This window comes from Balaenoptera acutorostrata, chromosome 3, assembly GCF_949987535.1.
Source record: "Balaenoptera acutorostrata chromosome 3, mBalAcu1.1, whole genome shotgun sequence".
In the NCBI taxonomy this organism is placed as follows: Eukaryota; Metazoa; Chordata; class Mammalia; order Artiodactyla; family Balaenopteridae; genus Balaenoptera; species Balaenoptera acutorostrata.
The window spans coordinates 2,213,769-2,233,336 of NC_080066.1; the positions used below are offsets into that span (position 1 = coordinate 2,213,769).

General features: G+C 47.2%; 1 protein-coding gene and 1 long non-coding RNA gene across 5 annotated transcripts in view; one reads left to right on the forward strand and one right to left on the reverse strand.

Moving 5' to 3' along the window:
• Window positions 1-3,001: 3,001 nt before the first annotated feature.
• Window positions 3,002-7,398, reverse strand: LOC130707470 (uncharacterized). Its single transcript, XR_009007344.1, has 2 exons — window positions 7,299-7,398; window positions 3,002-3,509 (listed from the first exon to the last, which is right to left on the reverse strand). It is a non-coding gene; the product is annotated as an uncharacterized LOC130707470 (long non-coding RNA).
• A 96-nt stretch (window positions 7,399-7,494) lies between these two features.
• JCAD (junctional cadherin 5 associated) overlaps window positions 7,495-19,568 on the forward strand; it is a 37,695-nt gene continuing 25,621 nt past the window's right edge. For 3 of the 4 annotated variants that reach the window (XM_057542049.1, XM_057542050.1, XM_057542052.1), the window contains exon 1: window positions 7,495-7,636. In XM_057542049.1, coding sequence (XP_057398032.1) covers window positions 7,530-7,636 — 107 coding nt within the window. In that variant the 5' untranslated portion in view covers window positions 7,495-7,529. Of the gene's footprint in view, window positions 7,637-8,095; window positions 8,740-19,568 lie in introns of those variants that run through there. The other variant, XM_057542051.1, reaches the window with a different exon arrangement.

Here is a 19,568-nt window from a genome sequence, read left to right on the forward strand (position 1 = left end):
TTCCCAAAGCAATGATGTACTGGCATCTGTGGGGCTCTTTCTTATTGTCTTTATATTAGAGTTTCAAACCTACATCTAAGAAAACCTATCTGTCTTTTAACTTTTAAATATATTCCCTTAAACATAGGTATTAAGACCTTAAAATCTAGAGATTATCAGACTAAGTGAAGTTAGCCAGACAAAGGCAAATATCATATGACAACGCCTATATGTGGACTCTTACAAAAAACAAAAGCAATACAAATGAACTTATTTACAAAACAGAAATAGACCCACGGACATAGAAAACAAACTTACAGTTATCAAAGGGTAAAGCGGGGGGGGGGGGTAAATTAACAGTTTAGGATTAACATACACACACTACTATATATAAAATAGATAAACAACAAGGACCTAGTATATAGCACAGGGAACTATGTTCAATATCTTATAATAACTTATAATGGAAAAGAATCTGAAAAAGAATATATATATATATACATATATAATATATGTATTACATAACTGAATAACTGTGCTGTATACCTGAAACTAACACAACATTGTAAATCAACTATACTTCAATTTAAAAAAAGACCTTAAAATTTTACATCAAATGGCTGAAAGTCAGATTTACCCTCCAGCAACTGCTTCAACATTAGAATATTTAGTCCTCATATCCTCATGCTGTCACCATCTCTGTTTCCATGTGCTGGTGCCCTGTTCATACTACAGTTCATTAGGAAAGCCAGGGAAAGTAAAAATAAAAATAAATTAATAATTATAATGGAACAATTTATTCTGAGTTAGCAGCAGAGAATTAGTAACTAGGAAATGTTCTACATTTTAAATTAACCTTTCCACATATAAAATCCATCATAACCTCATATGTAGATTTGCCCACTGATAAGCAGGTGGGCCCTGACCACAAATCAGGCAGTGTTCTCTGGAAAAGATATTAGTTTTGCTTATGAATAGCATCTGTTCCAAGAATGTATAATATTATGGCTCCAGCGTATGCTGTGTAGAGAGGAAAAAAAATAGGAATGGATTTAATACTACATCTGTGACTAGTTAGTTATGGTAACCTTCAGGTATTTGGTGGTTTCAGCAAAAGTTCTAATACACATTCCAGGCATCAAGAACTATAGCGAAGACTGTAAAAATATTGAGACAAAGAATTAATGCATTCACTAGTTTGAGAAAACTAGAAAGTACATACAGCTCCCTGCTGACTTGAAAACTGCACTCAATTCATCCTCTCCATGGGAGGTTTGCTGTGGGTTCCCACGTGAGAACAGAGGCTCTGGCCCAGGCAGACACTGAGATGGGGGCGACTTATCAGTGGTGACCCCGAACAATGGACTAAGTTTCCATTTATCCAGGGGACAGTGGGTGACAAAAGAAACATTGCAGGAGTTAAGGTGTTACCCAAGAGCTTACTAACAATCGTCCCAGCCAAATGAGACACTGGGTTTGGACTTTTATTGTTATTTTTTAACCACTGCTGATGAAAAGCTGACTTTCATTAATGATTTATTTTCTTTTCTCAGACTTACATTTCATGTCTATTAGATGCTTTCCTACAAACCACTAATTATTCTCCTTGACTCTCTTATTTGCATATTTTACATTATTTGCTTTTAGAAAATTTAATTTTTGTGGGATTACACCAAATAGCATGCTATGTGATATACCTATATCTGTATCGATTGATATAGTGGATCAATCAATCACCTGAGTACTTAAGAGACTAATAAACAAAGGAACGGTAGGCTGGGTTTAAGACAGAACATGGAAATAGCAGAAGTAAAACTCAAAACAAACTGAAAACCAATAGACCAAAAATTTGAGAAAACCTAGGCACTTTCTGAAAGTGTTGGTCATTTTTCCTTCAGTGACCCTCAGCTCTCTGCTCACTGCTTTTACCCTGTTCATATGGTGAGGATTTATAACTCAGGATTTGCACAATGTGAGTTTAGGTGGCCATTTTCCACTTCAGAGATATTCAACAATTCACTTCAACCCTATGGTGCTGGGTGTGGTAAACAGAGGGATTGATTTGGGTCTTAATTTATAAAGGTGAGTGAGTGACAACTCAGAGAGGTCAATGCCTTTGACAGAAAAGTTTAATGTCCCTCACAGATCCCCTAGAAAGGAGAGGCATGCCACGCCATGCAGGGCCATGGGGGGAAGCACCAGTGTCTGCCGGGGTCCAGAAAGGAGTGACGGGAAAGCAGAGGCCAGAGCTTTTACTGGGGTCTCTGTGGGTAAGGCAAGGCGGGGCTGGGAAACAGCTTGGGATTGGCTGGTTTGAATGACTCTGGTGGGCTCTAGGGCATCAGGGCTGTCCCTTGTTGTCTGGGTTGATTTAGGGCATGGAAAACATTGGCTTGCCGTGTGAGGGTTAGATAAGGAGGTGATTTACAGTATGGACTCCAGATCACAGAAGAGTTATAAACAACGGAGGCCACTGCTTTGGCCCTGTGACTAATGGATGACAAATAGATAAATACGGGACCTAAGAAAACACAGTTAGGACAGGGATGAACCAATCCCTTCCATCAGGAACTCAGAATCCAGTAGCTGAACTAAATATGTACGCTGATACAGCAAATCCAGGTATATCATGATAAACGCTACCCTAGCAGCTTAAGCCAAATGCTGTGGGAGTTTTATGAAGGCAAACAAGCAAAGATGTGGAAAGCATTCTTATATGGGGGATTTATAGTCTCTCCAGCACTCGACTTGAATCACTCCTTCAAAATCATCCAACCCTGGTAATGAATCCATGGAAGAGCTTAAGTCAAGGCCTAGCCAAGTGCCTGGCACACAATGAACACGAAACCAAAGGAAGGTCTTGCCTCTCCCCACCTTGGTGTCCTTTTAGTATGCTAGCCATCACCTACTCAACAAAAGCCTGATATCTTATTCTCTTCCCTGATGGAAGCTTCTTTTTTTTTTTTTTTTTTGCAATTAATGTTGATAACCAACTTGTTTCATAGTTGTTCACGTATCTCCCTTTTTTTTTTTTTTTTTACTTTATTATTTTGGCCATGCCACTTGGCGTACGGGATCTTAGTTCCCTGACCAGGGATCAAACCCGTGCCTCTTGCAGTGGAAGCACAGAGTCTAAACCACTGGACCACCGGGGAAGTCCCTCCCATTTTTTAAATTAAAAGTCACACAGGGTTAAAGAAAATACTCAGTTTTGGTTGCTTCTCGATCAGCTGGTGTGAGATGTCGGGCGAGGAAGCCAGAGTGCCTGTGCCTGTGTCTGTCTGGACACTGCGGTGCTGGCCTACGTCACTGTCCTCCTAGAGTCATATCTGTATCTCCCGTGTCCCAGGTGCTCCCAGCCAGCCATTGTCTTTCCCTGGAGGACAGGAAAATGGGGTTTTCCTTATGAATCTGGCAGAGACTTGTAGACCGCAGGCAGGGGGACGCTTGGGACGAAATGCACCTCTGCTCCAGTGGCAGGTGGCAGGGCTCGGGAGGGAGGCCGAGAGGCTTTCCCACAAGTGCGTGGCCTGATGGAGGAGAAAGTGGGCAAAGAGCAAACAATGAAAAATGGTTTTTCTCATGCAATAACCATGCAGATCCAATCTCCTTAGAGTGAAGGTATAGGACTGAAATACATTTGTCATCCTTTCTCTCAATCCCCAGGGTTGTAGACTTTCTGTTGGGGGTGGTGCCCAGTCTTCTAAGTCCGCAGTTAACAGACGCCTAATGCACTTTACTCCCCCAGGGCGTCCGCCAGCATCACGTAATGATGACGACGGCTGTTGTTCTGTGAATGTTTATTACGTGCCAATCATTCCGTCGGGCCCTCGACGCACTGGTTCTGCTTCTCGTGCTCTCTCCCTGCTTCTCAAACTTTCCAGTGTATGCGAATTATCTGGGCATTCACTGAAAGTACAGGTTCCAGGCTTTCAACTGTAGCAACTGGAAATTCTGATTGTGTCCAATGAGGCCCAGGGATCTGGCTTTCAGGCAAACCCCCCGGTTGATCCAGAAGTCAGTGGTCCAGGGAGTACACTTGGGAAAACAGATTTCTAGTTCTTGGTTAAAACTAATAATGCAGTTCTTGGTTAAAACTAATAATGCAGCATAGCATCTGAATTAATAGAAAGTATGTCGAGGTCTAAAAACAAGTTTTCTTAGCACCTGTTGCTATAAAACCCTTTCTAGTTTTTGTATAACTATTATTGTCTGACTTTCTAGAACAAGCCAACAGGAGGGAATTCAAGATCTTATCGAGAACATTAATCTTTTTAGAAAATGAGAACTGGTAGTGTTTTTACAGACTGAGAAAAACATCAAAAAATAGTAAGTTAAAAGAAACCTTGTGGTAGGTCATCACCGAGGCCCTAAAGCAAGGACGGGGGGTGGGGGCGGGTTTCTAGGTCCTTATAAAAGCAGCAAGTCAAAGGAACAAGGGTTTTGTCCTTTTTGTTATTTTTTTCCTTAAGAAGCCTGTTAAGCATTCTCTCTCTGGTCATCGCACATCTGCCCTGATGACTCAATAATCCAGTTCCTTCCTGAGCCTGTGAAATCCCTTCTCCAGGACTCGGAGGGAGGCGGAGACGCGCGGGCACCCGGGGCCGGATCCTGGCACAGGGTCCCGCTCAGGGTTGCTTTAAACCACATTTTTTGTTTTCTCACAATTGCATAAGCAGTAGATAGATTTTTTTTTTTCCTGTGTTTAAATCTCCCAAAATCAAGTAGATGAGAGAGAGGGAGTGAAGTTACACCAAACTGAGAGTGGGAGGTGATGGCGGGGGAAGGAAAGGGGTTCTCCTTGCGGTCAAAATAAAACCTATGCAGGTGCTTTCTGAGTTACAGAGACCTGCCTTTTTTTTCTAAAAACAATAACAAACATACGGATACACGTATACGTGCGTGTATATATAAACGGCAAAAGACCACATATACGCACATGTATACACAGCTGGTTTGCACATCTGTCCACCACCCCTGGTCTATGTACTGGTGACCAGTGTGGGAAATGGGCATAATGGATTTTCCTCCCCAACCTTTACCTTCATTTGGGGAAACATCATGCTCCCGTTCACCTCTGTTTTCTTCCGTTTATAATTCAGACACCCACCCCTCATACTCATGTGCCTTTTCTATCTTGCCTTCCTCCCTCTTCACAACGGTATCCCCAAATCTGCAGAATAGTCTCCCACCTTCTTCCTTGCTTCCCCCTGCCCCATCCTCATTTTTTCATTCTGCTTGTTCATCTGAAATGGCCTTAGTCATGGCCGTGATTAGAGCAGGGCCAGTGATGTATCCATGCTGAAGAAATAGGGAAGGCAAACATTCTGAACGAGGTTGTCATGATAAACAGGCAGTGTCAGGAAACCACAGGAATCTTGGAAATCGTGAAGTCATCTTCTCCGGCATCTCCAGTATCGCAGTCTCGGTACCTCCCTCTAATGAAAGCTGCCTTTACCCTACCTTTCTGCTCCAACCGTTTCTTTCTGAAGCAGCTTTATGTGGGTTGGTTGAGCTTGTTTCTCCCACTGCTTCAGTGTTGTCTTCTGCTGCAACTACACAGCATTTCAGCTACATTAGGAAGTTTCCGTGGGGTTGACCCAGAAACCCGACAATATAACGCTGTTCTATGGGGAATCGTGTCCTGATCTCAATGCGCTGGTTGATAAATGATCTTGCGGGAACATTTGGCTCCGTGTGTGTGCATATGTGTATTGCTGGGCACGTGTAGATGTTCCACACCCCAAAAAGTTATTTCATGGTGTTGACAAACTGAGGACAAACGGGAGTGGTGTGTCATTGAAGCCGTCTATCCCTGAGAGATGCTTTTATAACAAGAAGTAATGTCACCGCTGTATATAACTGCGATTTCCCAGAAAAGCCTCTGCGTTTTATTTTCTTTGCTTTTTTCTCATCTTATTTTCCCAGCCCGGAGATGATCGCCTTCCTCTTTGCCTAAGTGCAACCTACCAGGCCTTCAGGGTGCTCCCCGCAAAGCCTTCCCACAGAGCACTATTAGGACAGGTGTCAGTGGGAGGAGCTAACATTTCTGCATTCTTGCCATGTGCCAGCAGTACGCTGAGTGCTGAAAAGGCATCATCTCACTTAACTCTCATGGCTTCCCTATGAGGTGAGCACTGCCGCTGTCTCCATCTCAACAGACAAGAAATTGAGGCCCACGGAAGTGAAGTCCCACATCTAGAAAGTGGCAGAAGCGCCCAAGATCAGGACCCAAGCCGTCTGCCCCTTGAGCTCCTGATCATGCAGTCTGCTTCCATCTCCCGGTCCTGGTTTCCTCGGATGCACTATGGATAGCGCACGACACAGCCCTTGATCATATTCTCTTTCTTTCCCAGCACTGGTGTGTTTGGCTTTTTTTTTTTTTCTCTCGAAGACTGCACACTCCTTGTGATTAGGGTTCAGAATGAGAGTCTTGGGCCAGATTCTGCGATTTGCTAACTGTGGTGCCTCCCCGAGACCCACCATCTCAAAGGACGATGGTGAGGATTAAAAGAAAATAATGCATTTGAAGGGCTCAGACGGGGGCTGCCCGCGGTGAGAGTACAAACGACTTCAGATATTATCGGTATGATGGCAACGAGCACAGCCCGAAATCCATAGTGGGGCTGAACGTTTCTCTAAAAATTTGTTCTGCAGGGACCCCAGGCTGCTCGGCCCACCCATCTTTGCCTCAGTGAAACTGACTTCGCCAATACCCTCTCCCTCTCTGTGACTCATCAGCAAAGTTGAACACTTTGTCTTTTCTCTGCCCTCCAAAGTGCAAGGACTTCTGCCGCCACAGAACTGGCAACAGCCTGATCACTGCTTCGAGAGAGGTGGCGGGGCTGGAAGCAGGTGAATGCTCATCCCGCTGAGCTCCACCTCCTCCTGGCTTCAGCTTCCTCATCTGTCAGAGACAGGAGCCGGGACGGAGCAGCTGACCTGTAAGGGCTCTTGCAGCCTCCAGCGAAGACTCGCGGGTGCCTGCTTTTAAAGAAGGCGATCCCAAGCACTAAGCTGTTGTCAGCTGTCTCCTGCTCTTCGCGCCTTTCCTGCGTGCACGTTTTTGTGAAAGTGTGTGTGTATGAGTGTGTCTGTGTGCATCTGTGTGTGGCTGTATATGAGCGTAAATGTGTGCACCTGTGTGCATCTGTGTGTGTGTCTGTGTGCGTCTGTGTGTGAATATGTCTGTGTGCATCTCTGTGTGGCTCTGTGTATTTGTGTGTGTGTGTGTGTGTGTGTGTGTGTGGACATTCGCACAGGGTTGAAGCAGCCCAAACCCAAGGGACAGGAAAGAGAGGGAAGGGTGGCCCGCTCACCTGTGCCTTCTGCGGGGCGGGAGGAGGCCTGCGCCCTCGGCTCTGCGTCCGCCGCTCGGGTGCCGCCCTCCGGCCGGAGACCAGAGCCCGGAGGCCGCCTGGCGGGCGGGGCGGGGCGGGGCGGGGCGGGGGGCGGAGCGCGGGGGGTGGGCGGGGGACGATGGGCGGGGCGGCCGGGGGGCGATGGGCGGGGCGGCCTGGGTGGGCGGGGCGGCGGCGGCGGCTCCGGGCATGCTCGGCCGCGGCGGCTGCGAGCGGGGCGGGTCGCGCTGGTCCCCGGCCGGCCGGAGCGGCGGCGGCGGCGGCGGCGGCGCGGGGCAGCATGAGGGAGCCGCTCGGTAAGTCCCGGCGTCCCTCGCCCCTCCTGACTCCCACCGCCCATCCGGTCTGCTCCCACGGCGCCTCGCCCCCAGCTTCCCGCGCTCGCCCCCCAACTTCTCCAGCCCGGACGCGGCTCGGGTCGGCGCCCTCCCCAGCGTGGGGGGATGTCCGCAGCCCGCCGCGCGGCCTCGGGCGGGGGGCGCCGCTCTGCTGGGAGCGCGAGTCCCCGCCCTCAGGTGCCCAGCCCCGGGCGCGCGCTGCCCGGCCGGCGCCGAGGGCCGCGGCTGGCGTCGGCGCGTGTGTCGCCCCTCGGCGCGGGGAGGGGCCCGGAGGGCGGGGGTCGCTGCCGGGTCCGGCGCCTTCGCGGGCGTGTCCACCCTTTGAGCTGACAGCCGCTGCGCGGGGTCCCCGAGGTCCCGGTTCCCACGGCCCCCCCGCGCCGCGCCGTCTCCGCCCGGCCGCGCGCGCCCGCCGCCGGGGGGTCAGGGCCGGGATTAGGGCGCAGATCGCCGCCAGTGCCCGCGGCGGCTCGGCCCCCGGCTGCGGGCGGTGAAGCGGAGGAGGGAAAGGGAAACCGGGGGGGAGAAGGGCAGGGCCCCGCCCGACAGCGCCGTGCGTCTGGCCGACCAGCCCCCTGTGCGGTCTGCAGCGCGCCCGCCCGCCGGGCCCGGGTCTCCGCGCGCGCCCTCCGCGCCCCGCACCCGCGGTCGCCAGCGGCTCGCCCCCGAGGGCCAGGGCTTTCCTGCACGCCCGACCTACGGCTCAGGGCGCCGCTCTCCCCCCCGAAACGGGCCAGAGCAGCCGAGCGCCTGGGATTCTCCTAGGGGTTTGGAAAAGCAGCTGTGATTTCACTACCAAAGGAAAAAATGGAAACGGGAACTTGACGCCCGCGCAACCTGGCCGCGCCCCAGCCCTCGCTCGTACGCGCTCTCCGGGGGCAGAAGGCTTCGGGGAGCTAGCTTAGGCGGGCTCCTACCCCCGCCCGTCCCCTGCCGCCCCTGGCCACCCCCTGCTGCGTCCCCCGCCCCGGCTCTAGACGCCTGGCCTGTCCTGGGGAGAGAGCGGAGCCGCGCGGACCACACAGCTCGGAGGTCTTCCTTTCGTCTTTTCAGTTTCGCAAGTGTGTATCCCGGGGATCTGAGATGCGGGTTGGACGACGGGAGGGGATTCTTGGGAGGGGGAGTGGGACCGAGATTCAGGGGCCAGAAACGCTTGGGCGAAAATCGCAGACTCAGTAGTCTGAGTGGGCAAAACTTAAGGGAAACGTTGCCTTATGTCAGGTAGTTTTAGAATTTAAGATGAATGGATTAAGACGTCCAGCAAGGCAGGCGAGTGTAAGTTTTTTGGGAAGTTCCACGCAGATTCTGTTTCGGGGAACTCGTGTTGGTTTTCGTGTGAAGTGGGGAGTTTGGTAAATTCGTTCGGTTTTCCGTAATGCTCTGTGGGTTCGGACTTTATATTTACCTTGATAGTAGGTGTCTAATTATTGGCCACCAGCTGAACAAGCTTCCTGAAGGGCTCCAAGTGTTACTCAGGGCAGGCAGCGTGCAGCAAACGGTGTCCCTCCCGCTAGAGGGGTGAGCAAATATTTGTTGAACAGAGGCCTTCATCTGCTGGGCCTTCCTCCCTCCAAACTTCACCCGCTGTTGCAGAGATGGGAAGGTCGGGCCTTTGGCAGGCCCAGGAGATTTAGGGGGATTGGGTGGGTGGAGGAATCCCGTGTCAGAAAGGAAAAAAAAAAAAAAAAAAAAAGAATTTTTGTCTTTCCACCTCCTTGGAACATAACTTAAAATGCCCGAGTGTCCACATGCTCTGGAGGGTTTGACAGGCTAACCAGAGTTATCCAGTAACGCATCTGAGTAAGTCACAGATTCCAGAGACATTGGGCCGTAAAATGTTAGCTATAAAAGGTAACTGGCGGCTGGAGGTACACAAGGAGAATAAATAAGGACCAATTTTTCAGTAAAAAAAAAAAACCTTTGAAAAGATCCTTGGAGTCTAATCTTTAAAATGCAGTTTAAAAATAAATCTTAGAAATGCTATGAGTAAAGAAAGCCCGGCAGTCCGCAGCCCTAGCAGGTTCTCAGTGTCCTTGCTGGAGAGCCCTCGAGTTTGGGAGGACACAGCCAACACGGGCCGGGCTGTTCGGAGTCCAGCGTTTCTCTGTTAATGAGCTTGGCTGGTCTTCTCGCTAATGAATCTAAAGAGAGTTTAGAACGCAGAGCGTTGGATTGAAACAATTGTTCTGTTGTGGTTTTTATTTTGAGAAGCAAGGACTACGTCTCTGAAATCCTCTAGGCCGGTGGCTGAACCCATTACTGCAGTTTATTTGGTTTTTCAGCAGATGTTGTTGTTCACCTTTTGGATGGGAAGTGTTATCTCTCTCGTTGAAACCTTGCTATTGTGCTTTGTTTCGGGGGCGGGCTGACTTAAGGAATGAAGCACTCACTAAAGGGGCACTCACTTGCTAAAGCCAGCAGCCCAGAGGGGCTAGAACAGTCTCCAATACTTTGATATAGTCTTTAAACCTTACATGTTATTGAAAAATACAGGAACCGTCCGGTTCCTCAATGATCTTGTTTTGAATTCGTGATATTTTGTTTAGTTTGGCTTATTACCTTAACTTTCTTTAACTAAATATATTTTCCAGAAACTTTCTAAAGGTAATATATAGATAGTTGGGAACAGCCTGGCCCAACCGACAGAGCCTTATTATCAGACCACTAAATGCCCTTGTAGTTTGCTGCTTTTTGGTTATCTCTCTAGAGCTTTCTCATTCAGCTTGTTTCTTGTGTATGTAAGTCTAAGAATTTAGATACTATTATAAAGAGACACCAATATACATATTTCAAAGAGGGAAAGAAAAGGGAGAGAGAGAAAGCAACTGTATGTATAGGAAGACTAATTGGAGAAATAGAAACCAGATGGTTATCTCTTGACACAGTCGGGTTTGGGGGAACTTTTACTTTTTACTTAAACGCTGAATTTTTCAGTGTTTATTTCTAGAATAACATTATATGGCTTTAGTAATCAGAAAATAAATAATGCAAGAATTATATGAAATAATTTAAACTTTAACATTTTTAAATGTTAAAATGTTGGCTCTTTTATTCAAAACAAAACGAGTGTGTTATACGTTTAATAGACTACTTTAGGAATCTTTATATGTGGAGTTTGATGTCTATGATGATAGTGGAATTTAATTCTAACCTATTATAAGTTTTACAGTTGTTTTTGCAAATAGCCAACAATTCCAGAAGTTTAAAAAATCTTATCCAATTTCAGTCCTTTTCTTAATGACTGCTAATCTTTTGGAAATGTTAATGAGGTACTTAGGGTCTCTTACAAATGGGTGAGGTCTCCAAAGCAATAAATGTGTGACAGAATTTAGAGGTGAAAGAGAAGACAACAGGAGAGTGTGAGTGTGTGTGTGTGTGTGTGTGTGAATGTGTAGGTATGTGTGTTCATACAAGTTGTGGATGAAGAGACAAAGAAGTTAGAAGAGATAATATTTATGAAAAAAATAAAGTCTGTAATATTTGGTACTTTATTTTCTTCTCTTTTTGAATCAATGCCTTAATACCAACCCAACCCAGCCAGATTAGTGTTCCAGGAACCTTTTGATCTCAGACCCAAGTTTTCCATCTCGTCGTTTTTTTGTGTTTTTTTGGTCACCTTAAAGAAACTTAACTCCGTGATGGTTGCCCTACTATGAACTATTACTTCCCAGATTCAATATGCTTTTTAGGTCTTAGGAGGTTTTCACCACTTGAGGGCCCTGGCAGAGCTGGTCATCCCTCTGTGGTGTGGTGACGACAGTGTGTGAGAACTTACTGTCCCAGAACTTAAACTGTTGAGCTCTTTATTTAATTATTAAGACTGGAAAGGGAAATGGCAATTCTCTTGCTCATAATAAAATACATGGCTCTACCATCGAAAAAAACACCAAAAAAAAAAGCTGTAGAAAGCAATAAAAATCCATGCATCAGTTAGCAACATGCCTCAATCTGGTTTGTTTTGTGTCTTGGCTATTCACCTCTTGTTTAAAGAAAGTACTTTGTTATATATTAATCATAACATTTGACCAAAAAATTGTCAGTTGAAGAAATATTTACAGTCAACTGCCAACAATTTGAGGGACTAATTGCATCTTAAGGCTGGAATGTCAGGGAATGCAACTGAGAAGGTTTTCTAGAAGAGTAACAATGTCTCATCGAGACCTTCAGAGTGCTGCTTGTAATCTTACATCCAATTCTATCAACAGAGCGTGATTTTGAGCCTACTATAATCAGGTTAAGTATATCTGTAGCAGATACGACGCAAATACCATATACCAGACCCTTTGAGCCTTACGTAATTTACTATTCATTTATTCTTTTCTTCTGTGTCTCTTTTATGCTCATTGAGTCTTCCAAATATGCAGTACATTTTCAGTGGTACATTTTCCTAATCCTACCTATGTAGCTTTTTGTTTTTAAGGTTTTTTTCCCCTGATGATGAAATAATAATAAGTTAAAGTATAAGAAAGTGCCAATATTTGACCATTATTTTACCCGCAAAACTTCATATGGTTCGATCTAATACATTTCATGACAGAACATCATAAAATACAGTAAAGTATAAATAAGGACATTTTTTAAAAACTCAGAATCCAATACCACTGTTGATATTTTGGTATGTTTCCTCTTCCCCACACTGTGTGTGTGTGTGTGTGTGTGTGTGTGTGTGTGTGTATGTATATAAATGAAATTGTATTATATGCACTGAATCTAGGCTTTTGTAAACTGTCTGTTTAACATGGTACCAGTAGCATTTTCTCCTGTGCCATTATATATCTGAAAACATCATTTTATACACCTGTGTGCATATTATAGTCTACCACGTGGATGCACCAGAATTTTAACCATCCCTTAAATGAACATTTAGTTTAGCTTTTTTTTTATTATCATAATTAAAACTTGGATAAGTATTCTTATATAAAACTTTGTGTGTATCTTGGATGGTTTCATTAGGATGGATCCCAAGAAGTGAGATTATTAGTCTATAGGGTTTCAGATTTTTAAAGATTTTATAACTTAACCACTTTCAAGAAAGGAAATAGCATTTACCTACAGATCCCTGCACACATTCATACACAAATAGGAGAGCCCTTACAGCTCACTCACCGTGCCCTCACCAACAACAGCTATTGCCTTCTAGAAGCTTCAGTAATTTGAGAAGTGAATAGTGGCATTTGGGTTTAATTTGCATATCCTTGATCACAGGTGAGGGCGAACGTTTGTTTCGTATTTTTAATTGGGTATTTGTCTCTTTCTTAGTTTTCGGTGCTAGGCAAATGTTAAAAAGGCAGAAAAGTGCTGGTTGATTTCATGAGTTCATTAATATCTTGTTGCATTTCGCTGTCTAGCGGAGCCTGCTAACGGTCAATATGAAAAGACGGAACATTTTTATAAGTGGGAAGGGACGAGGCAGTGGAACCTGTTTAGGTAACACTCGTTTGCAAGGCTCGACCTCCCCAGGACTGAAGTCACGCCTCCCAGCCTAGGAGGTCCTCAGGCGAGGGTGTCGGCGGGGCTTGTGTGTCTCTGTGTTCTCAGAGCGCAGGGCCTGCACACCCCGGTGCCAAGCAAGCAGCAGTCAGTGGGCATCGCTGTGCTCGGGGTCTCCTGGGAGGGAGGGTGCTGGACGGTGGACTCCCTGGCCTTACCAGCCTCCTCCTCCTCTCAGCGTGTGGCCGCTTAGCTCTGCTTTCCGGGCTGGCCTCTCTATGGGTGCCACTTACGAGGCCAAGGTCAGAGGGTCTATCTCCCTGTGACCCAGTTAGCTTTGTTCTGTGTCAGAGCCACAAGCTGTTTTCTCTTCACCGGGGCCGGCTGACTTAGAAATGCCTGCTGCTCAACACAGGGGAGAAGAGGCTAGAGAGAGGGGCGATTTCTAGAGCTAGAAGGACCCTGAAGAACCTCTAGTTCAGCCTTCTTAATTTACTTTTTTTGGAAGAAGACTGAAACCCAGAGGTTCTCTCCTTTTCTCCTGTGCATCGTCTCAGGCTTCGTTCCACACAGCAGATGTGTACTGAGCAACGTGGAGGAATGGAAATTCGTCCCTACAGCGAGGGGGCGGACAACTCAAGTTCATGTTCAAATCTGATGGGTTCTTAGCAGTGCTTTCCTAACCTCGCCATCCCTTCAGCCTGAATATAAAGGATACAGCCGATACTTACAGAACTTAGAAGCCCACCACAGAGTAAGATGGCTTTAAGTGGTCTCATTCGGGTTCTTTGGAAAGGACAAAAACTCTGATGAAAAGCCATTCGAGAATGATTTGGGCACAAAGAAATTTTGCAGGAATAAGCTGGTTAAATTAAAATCGAATAACCTGTCATCTTCTCCAACCGAGAGTTATTTCCGATTTCTGTGTTTCTGCTAATGAAAGGACCAAGACCAAGTCTTAGTCACCAAGACCAAGATCCATTGTACTTCTTCCCTCGAAAGTTACTCTCATTAATTCCCTTTTTTCCTTACCCCTCTGCCACCACCCCTGCACGTTACAAAAGAGGGGACTTGTCCGCACGTCTGTCCTTGTTCTGACCCTGTTAGTCCTTCACTTTCCTGCCAGAGTCAGTGTAAAGCGCCTTTCCTTTATCTGCCCAAACCCTTCTGTGGTTTCACTCTGTGTGCTCATTTAAGTCCAGATCCTATTATCGTTGCAGATAAGGGTGGCTATTTCTTTTTTTTTTTTTATAAATTTATTTATTTATTTATATTTGGCTGCGTTGGTTGCAATGGGATGCGCACGGGCTTTCTCTAGCTGCGGCAAGCACAGGCTACTCCTCCTTATGGTGCGCGGGCTTCTCATTGCGGTGGCTTCTCTTGTTGCGGAGCACGGGCTCTAGGCACGCAGGCTTCAGCAGTTGTGGCACGAGGCCTCAGTAGTCGTGGTTCACAGGCTCTAGAGCTCAGGCCCAGTAGTTGTGGCTCACAGGCTCAGTAGTTGTGGCTCGTGGGCTCAGCAGTTGTGGCTCGTGGGCTCTAGAGCGCAGGCTCAGCAGTTGTGGCACACGGGCTTAGTTGCTCCGCGGCATGTGGGATCTTCCCAGAACAGGGCTCGAACCCGTGTCCCCTGCATTGGCGGGTGGATTCTTAACCTCTGCGCCACCAGGGAAGTCCCAAAGGGTGGCTATTTCTATATAGATAATTTTTTTCTTTTAGAATTTAGTTTTTTCTGAAAGTTACAAGCTCCCCTCCCATTTCTCATATGTGCAGTTTGTCTGCTTTTCAGCTTCACGTGGCAGCTTTTATGAGAACACCAGGTCCCCGACCAAGAGCCTGGAACCCAAAATAATTGAAGAGGTCTGCTGAAGGTCAGAGGGCATCGTGTGGTGTATTTGTGAATGAATCGCGTTACTGAGTATTTGAGTGTTTGGAAGTCAGTGCTAGTATGGCCATCAAGACGTTGCCGTCAGCGAGGCAGGAGCCCTCGTGTGTGTGCGTGTACATGCGTGTGTGTGTGGTGTGTGTGCTCAGTGTACAAGGGAAGTATCGCCTCGAAGAGCCATCCTAGTCCAAGAGAATAAAGAATTTTTTCCTTTTAAATACAGTTTTTCATCTTCATGCCACCATGCCTTCTCTCCTTTCTTGTTTATATTTATGCATTATTTGGTAAATTAGGAAACTTCTGTTGCTTATTAAGGAAGGAAATTTAGAGCCTAAAATAGTAGCACGGGCTTTGAAGCTAGACAGACCTTGGTTTGACCCTTGGATCTGTGCTTACAGGCTGTGTACCCTTGGACTCTCAGCCTCGGTTTTCTCATCTATAAAATGGAGACATTCATATCCACAGCAGGACATTTACTGGGAGTAGAAAATAAAGTGCGCCAGGCAGCTAGCAGAGTAGCTGGCAGACTGCAGATGCTCCGGGGATGGATGATATTATTATCTTTCATGTGCTGCTATTCTGAGCTTATAGCACAGGCTCGCTCTTCTGCTTTGTACAGAGAGAGTTAATTGCAGCGGTGGCAGGAGGATAAATTAACCACACATTGGAAGATGCTCTTGGTGAATTCGTTATGCATCTCCTGGAGGGTATTTGAGCATCTCACCACCTAGCCCAAGCATCCTCAAGGGGAAGAAAAGTAATAGAATATAAACCTGGTGATGTCATGAATCAATGAAAAAAACCCAACCCGGGAGGGAAACTGAGCTTTTCAGCATTGTTATTCCTCTTCCTCCCACCCCACCCCTCTAAGCCACCTAAGTCAGAGCCTGTGTGCCCTAAGCATTTCTCTTTGGGCCTCATCTCATGAACTTAATCTAATCTAAACCAGTCCTGTCGAGGTGAACAAGAGAACTGTGGACTGAACCCAGTCTTCTCACCCAGCTCAGTGCTCCTTGTTTTTTATTTCCTTCACTGTTTCTTCGATTATGTTAGGAGTCTTGATGCTTGTAAGTATGCATCTTAATAACAGAACAGAGGGGGAAAAAAGCAGTAGTTTGCATTTAGTGTAACTATTTTTTGGTGTGTTGTTGCACACTCAGCACAAAAGTTTTCTTCTGTGAAAAGAGACTTGTTATAAATCCAGTTTTCCTTCTTTCTATATACTGTCCTACAAAGTTTGCTTTAATCAAATGGCTTGTGTCGCCCAACTCAAGTTGTATAACCGGGTGAGAATTTCTCTGAGCCGGGCGGCCGGGTTTGGGCCCTGATTTCTCTTTGGTAACATTGAACAACGCCACAAAGTTCAGTAGAAATTGCTATCCTGACATCCTAATAGCTACTAGAAGCCACACACTTTTCTCTGGAATAAGTGGCCAATCCATCAATTTTACAGATTAGAAAACTGAGGCTTGGAAGTTAAGTCACTTGGTAAAGGCCATCCACCAAGCAGAAGCCAGGATGGAAAGCTAGGCCTTTCTGCAAAGAAAGCTCTCTGGTCTGCTCCGTTTCCGCTCTGATCAGGTGGAAGTCTGCAGGCACCTTCCACCTGAGATGAGAAGAAACAGCTGAACACACGCCCCCCAGAGTAGGAGACCCATCAGGATACACGGCCCTTTTACCAGGCCATCAGGTTTTTGTTGGGGTGGTAGAGTTTTTAAACTGCTTTCTCAATTCTGTCTTTGAAATGATGGACTTAACTCCAGCAATTTATGGGGCAGAGAATAGTAGGAAAAGATGAAAAGAGCCATGGTGAACTCAAAAGAGACAAAATGCTGCTTCCTGGCTCTCTCAAACCAAAAAGAATAAAAGCGGCAGCGTTGCAGGTCCAATTCATGCCGAGGGTTCCTTGGTGGCCCTCTTAGCTCCTGCTACACTGGGTTTTATCTGTCAACCAGTGATGCTGTATTCCAAGGCCTCAGGTCTCAAGCCCCGGGTACATCACAGGTAGAGGAAGGAAGCAGGAGACAGTACTTTCCCTTAAGGAGATTTATTTCTTTTCATCTTATGCTCTTAAGAATAGGAAAGTAGCTTCACTTAGTTGCTGTGACTTTTCTTGAAAGGAAATTTTTGATAGGATAGAAGAGGTGTATTTGCTGTTGAGAACAGAGCAAGGAACTTGTTAGACTAAGGAATTTCTCATAGCTTGATGGGATCATTGAACTTGACAAAATTTCAGGGGTCATCTGGTCCAGCATCCTGACCAGCGCAGGATTGATTTCTACATCAGTGCTTTCCAAACTGTAGGTTGTGACCGATTAGTGTGGCACTGAATGTAGTGGGTAGTGACCAGCATTTTTCAAAAGTGAAAATAGAATAGAAAATATTACAGCACCCATCAGGATGTGAGGGTAAATATTTTTCCTTTCAAGTTTCGACTAATGTGTGTACACACACCTTCAGTGGATTGCTGTGAAAACAACAGAGTTTACAAATCCGTTGCCTTGACCGCCACTGAAGACTCTCCCAGCCACGAACTCCCCACTTTCAGAGGCAGCCAGGCCCTGATGGGCTGTCCTGTTAACACGTGTGTCCTTATCTTAAATGTCTCCTCTGCATTGATGGTATTCAGAGGGTCATAGAATGAAAAAGATACTGAAGGTGGGCTCCTTTGTCTCTGTCCTTGTGTCCTGGGATTCCTTCCCTGAGAGTGTATCTAGGTACCTGCGCTGACTGGACCGCTCTTTATTAGATGTTCCACTATGAGTATTTGATACAAGGTGACAAAGTAGCAAAGAAAAACATTTCTTACATGGACTGGCTAGAAAATCATACTAACAGGGTGATCTCACAGCGCAGCTGTACCCTGAGGGATTTGTTTGGCTTAGAAGTGATCTTCCAGAGGCCTTCCTGACCCCTCGAGACCCTGGGTGAGGGTCCCGTCTCTCCTCCTGTCCTTGCCCCCGTCGCAGCGCTATGACACTGTGGGGAGGGGCACGCTCCCGTCGGTGTGCACGCGTGCGCCATGCTTCAGCGACCTGCTTTCCCGCTGTCGCTCCAGCAAGCCCGTGAGCTGCTTCTCGAGAGCAAAGAACGTGTCCGGTTCATTATTATAGTTTCAGTGTCCAGCGCATCCTAGGCCCTCAGGAATTGTGTTCCCACGTTTGGGACTCTGTAAAATAACATTTGCTGTTGTCAGTGACTCAGATGGCGATGGAAGTGTCCCTTCCTGGAAGACAGCTGTCTGGGTGATAGAAAGCAGGAGTGACTTTGGAAATCAAGAGTCACATCCCAAGTGATACGAAGGGAATCAGGAAACGGTCTAGTGGTCACAATGAATAACGAAGGTGAAAGCTTTTCATCGGGCAGGTAACCCTTCAGAGACAAAGGAGCCATCGCTGCATGATAAACGCAGTCTCACATTTGTGTGCAATTTACGCTTTTGCCTGTACTTATTTGGCCCTCAGAACGGTCTGGTGAGCCAAGAAGAGAGTGGCCTTGCCATTTTGCAGATCAGAAAACTGAGGTATGCTGTGGTTAACGACTTGCCCCCGGGATCATGCCCGGGGACTGTGCTGGTGCCCTTGAACAACACAGGTTTGACCTTCGCGGGGCCGCAGATACACAGATTCTTTTCAGTAAGCGCCTCCTTAAAGGGTGTGAGCCTGCACGCCCAGGCTCGGTTGAATCCGCGGATGGGGAACCGAGGATACAGAGGGACCCTGTGTACAGAGGCCTGACTGTACAGTTACCCCCAGGTTTTTGATGACCCAGGCGTCAGTGCCCCAAGGGTCAGCTGTACACACACATCTCTCCAAGTTGTAAACCCTCATGTTATAATAACTTGCATTTATGTCCAGCTTTGCTGTGTGCTTGTCTGAATAGCAGCCCTTTGGGCTGGTGGGCGAGGGTGTCCTCGGGTACCATCCCTTTAGAAGGCCGCTGTCTCAGGGCTGGGCAGAAAGTTTGAAAGGGCCCCTCTCCTCCTCAGCACCTTGGCGTCCCCTCCTGGTGGCCGGGGGGATCGATGCGTTAGGGACGGGCCAGTCCTTCTGCAGTAGGTAAGGATGCTACGGGAAGGACACTGAACCCGAGAGGGGTTGGAAGTGCCGTCTGGCTATTGAGAACTCTGTCTGAGGGGAGGGGTGATGTTTGGCCTGGGGTGGAAAGGAGGTAGAAGACCAGGCTCTGAGTTGGGGTCGAGAAGTGGCGAGTGTCAGCCAGAGGGAGAGGGGTCCTCTGGGGATTGGGTGGGTGCTGGGCACCCCACCTGGGCGGCGGGGCCTGTGGGTCACCCCCTCCCGTGGGGCCCCACGGCCTGCGTGCTGAAGCTGCTGTGCTCCACCCTCCTGCTCCCCCAGGCTGCTGGCCTCTGAGGCCAAGCAGGTTAGGGGTCCCCCCAGATCAGTACACTTTTGACCTCAAACCTCTAAGGTCAAGTACGGCTTGTTTGAGTGTGGATCTTTTTTGAAAGGTATTCACGGCCTGGCCTGATCTGGCATGCCACTGAAGGGTTTGCTAAGTGTACTTACACACAGAGCCAGGATGGGCCGGCTCACCTAATCCCGGGAGGACAGT